The sequence below is a fragment of the Gavialis gangeticus genome, unplaced genomic scaffold (genome assembly GCF_001723915.1).
Source record: "Gavialis gangeticus isolate Ggan-Ray unplaced genomic scaffold, GavGan_comp1, whole genome shotgun sequence".
Taxonomy (NCBI): Eukaryota; Metazoa; Chordata; order Crocodylia; family Gavialidae; genus Gavialis; species Gavialis gangeticus.
Window position 1 is genome coordinate 94081918 of NW_017729033.1, and position 3424 is coordinate 94085341.

At 58.0% G+C, this 3424-nt stretch overlaps 1 protein-coding gene across 1 annotated transcript in view; it reads right to left on the reverse strand.

Moving 5' to 3' along the window:
* Nucleotides 1–3286: 3286 nt before the first annotated feature.
* Nucleotides 3287–3424, reverse strand: part of ATOH1 (atonal bHLH transcription factor 1) — a 20515-nt gene continuing 20377 nt past the window's right edge. The window contains 1 exon segment of the mRNA XM_019525880.1: nucleotides 3287–3373. Within this exon segment, the coding sequence (XP_019381425.1) occupies nucleotides 3287–3373 (87 nt within the window).

The window sequence follows — 3424 nt, forward strand, 5'->3', positions numbered from 1 at the left end:
CCCGCCCCACCCGCGCTAATTGCCAGCCCGTGGCCCGGCCCGGCCCGGCCCTCGTCCCGGGCCCCCCTCGGGCCGAAATGCAGCAGCCGCCCGGAGGGGCACAGCGGCAGAGCCCCTCCGCAGGCACACAGCGGCAGGCAGATCTTAACGCCGGGCCGAAAGGCTCCCGAAAGTCCCCCCGAGGCTGCTCCGGGGTGGCGGGAGCCCGCCCAGAGCACGCCGTTGCCCAAAGCGATTGATCCATCTCCGCGACTTAAAGAAACGTGGCCTCTTTGTTTGTTTGGGAGATATTAAGCACGCTTAGCTTGCAACACATAGTTGATTCCTGCGCGAGTATCTTGGATACTTGGATCCGACTCTGGAAGGTAGAAGGGCTCCGGGCTCATAATGGAGAGAAAGGAAGCAGCCAGCATAGCGGGAGCGCTCTGGCATATGGGGAATGAGCAGCCTGAAATACTCAATATTCAAGTTTCCAAAATATTAATGAGATTATAGCAACCTGCAGCTATACGTTACAGCTTGTTAATGGCGTGTCAGAGTGGGGGCTGCCAAGCGTTTGTTATGCAAACCTTAACATGGAAATGGGACCGGGGCTCGCTTTCAAAGAAGTGTCTTAAAAAAAAAAACAAGAGGAGGGGGAGGGAAGAGAGACGGGCTGCGAGAGCCAACTGTACCGTGCAGCGCGCTCATCTGTCGCTGAGCAGAGTAGGTCCGAGGAGCGTGGATGATTTTGTGTCTGTGCTTTTCAATCACTTCGCACTCATGGGGGGCGCACCCTCCTGGGTTCTGGGGGTTTTTCTTTTGGAGATCCAAACCATAGATTATTCTCAGTCCATCCCAACCCCCGCCCCCCGCGAAATGCAAATCGGTGATGCACAGCTCAAGCTTTCCATTTCCAATTAAAAAAAAAAAAGCTATAAAACGTTAAACGGACATAAATTGGGCAGTGTTTCCTGCCCAGAGCAGGGGGACTGGATGGAGATGTCCCTTCCAGTCCTAAACTGTGAATCTGTGACCCTGTTTTGCTTTGCTCTGCTCATAGAAATAACACCGCTAAACCCAGAGGTTGCATCATGGGAGAGGTGATATTTTATTAAACCAACTAGATGTTTGCAGAAAAAAAGTTTTATTTGCAAGCTTTCGGGCACAAGCACCTTTTTTCAGGCATAGGAGAAAAGATTGTTAAAATTCTCCTAGGTAGAAATGAAAGTTCATATTTCATGGGAGACTTGAAATCTCCTGTTTGGCACTTCATTGTATGCAGTTCAGGCTCAAAAAAGTTGGAAGCGCCTCTTCTCTTCTGCGGGTATATGATGCACCCAAGTCACAGGAGTTTCTCACAAACAAATGTCCCCAGATCTTCAGGCTCTGGGTTTTTTTCTTTTCCTTTTTTTTAAGTGGTCTCTGACACTTTCCCTACCAGATTGAAATTCAAGTTGCAGCAAGGCAAGTTTCAGGAGATGTTAGGAAAAACCTTTGTGGCTAGGAGGGTGGTGAAGCACTGGAACAAGTCACCCGGAGAAGCTGAGGCAGCTCCATCCCTGGAGGTTTTGAAGACGGGGCTAGACAAAGCCTTGGCTGGGATGAGCTGGTTGGGGCTGGTGCTGCTGTGAGCAGGGCAAGGTTGGCAGGGATAAGCTACTTGGGGACGGTCCCGCTGTGAGCAGAGCTGCCCTCCCGACGTCCCTCCCAGCCCTCATTTTCTGTGCTTGTATGAAGCGGAGCAGAATAACCCGAAAGCAATTTTCGATGCTGGTGTGCACATACGTGCTGCCTGTCAGCCACGGGATAACCTTGGTATTCCTAGACCGTACGAAAAAATACCCAACTAGAAGCCCAGCTGCAGGGTTTATTTGCTTTTTTTTCCTCGTAAAAAAAAGTGAAAGGTCCGTGCTGCTGAACTTTTCACCCTGCGGAGTGGGTAAATACCCCTCACCCCCGGCAGTGCTGATGTGGAAGCGGTGGCTCCATTAGCTGGAGCAACCCGAAGATCCCCGATTCTTATCTGCGGCAGGGCAAGAGGTTATCGAGGGGGCAGGTGCATTGTTTCTCGACTGGAAAGTGACACTGGCACCTGCCTTATTCTTGCGGAGGCGGCCGGCTCCGGGCGCACCTCCGAGCAGCTTTTAACTGATTGCCTCGTTCACCTGCCGGGAGCGGCGGGCTATGGAGCAGCGCAGCGGGGCGGGAGAGCCCCCGCCACCTACTGCGGGCCAGGAGGCTTCCCCCACTGCCCGGGCTGGGGCGTGGGGAGGAACTGGCGCCGCCGTGCACCACTGAGCCCTGACAGCGCGGGGCTGATCGCAGCCGCGGGCCAGGGTGTGTGTGTGTGTGTGGCAAGCGCGTCTCCCTGGCCCGTTTGCCTCCGCCCAGGGCTGGCCCCGCTGGGAGGCTGCGCCCGTGGAGCGCCCTGCTCGCTGCCGCCGGCCTCCCTCCGAGCCTGGGCCGGGTGGACCCGCCACGGGGGTGCAAGTGATGCCCAGGGGAGAGCGGGGAGCGCCGCCCCGCAGCCCTTCCTCGGGCACCGCGGGACAGGGCAGGGGCAGCTCCCGCCGGGCGCACGTGGCGCGGGGAGGGGACAATCGGCCCGGCTCCACGTGGCGCAGCTCACTTGGGTCCGGCGTGTGCTGGGGGCGGAGAAGGGGAGGCCGGGGCCGTGTGTCCGGCCCGATGCCGCGTGTCACCTGTCCCCTCTTGGGCTCCCCCCGTCCGGCGGGCCCCGGAGAAACGCACAGCCCAAGCGATCGTTCCCGCACATTTATTTGCTCCCCCCAGTTACACTGAACAATGGCAGCGGACGCAGCTAAAAGGGAAATCAGGGATACTCGGGGCAGAAACGGGTTTTGTCTTTGTTTTTTAAAGATCAAAGCAGGAAGAGTCTCAAACACTCCGTCATAAATAAAGGCCTAATTTCATCAAAGCAAAATAATAATAATAATAACAACAACAACAACAACAATAATAATGAATGATAATAAAAAAGGACAGCCACGTTTGACACGACAACATGTTCGTGGGGGGGCGCAGAGGCCAGGGTCCTGCAGCCGCGGCTCCGCTCCCCTTGGCAGTGCGGTCGCTTTGCTCTCGGAGCCGCCGATAAAGTGCTTCGCGCCGGGTTTGCCAGCAGGCGCCCCCCGCGGGGTTCGTCCTGCCCAGGGCAGGGGCTACGCGCGGGCGAGCGGCCTCGGCGCTTCGGAAGACTCGTGTGTGTGGCCCGCGGCCCCGGCGCGCAGGGCAAGGCAGGGCAGGGATCTCCCCCGCGGCAGCCCCGCGCTGGCCCGGCCCCCTAGCTGGCCTCGTCCGAGTCACTGTAGTGGGAGCGGGGTGAGAACTCGCCGTCGCTGCGGTGCGAGCGGGGCGAGGTTTTGCCGCGCTCCGGCAGCAGCGGCGGCGGCGGCGGAGGCGGAGGCCCGGGCTGCGGCAG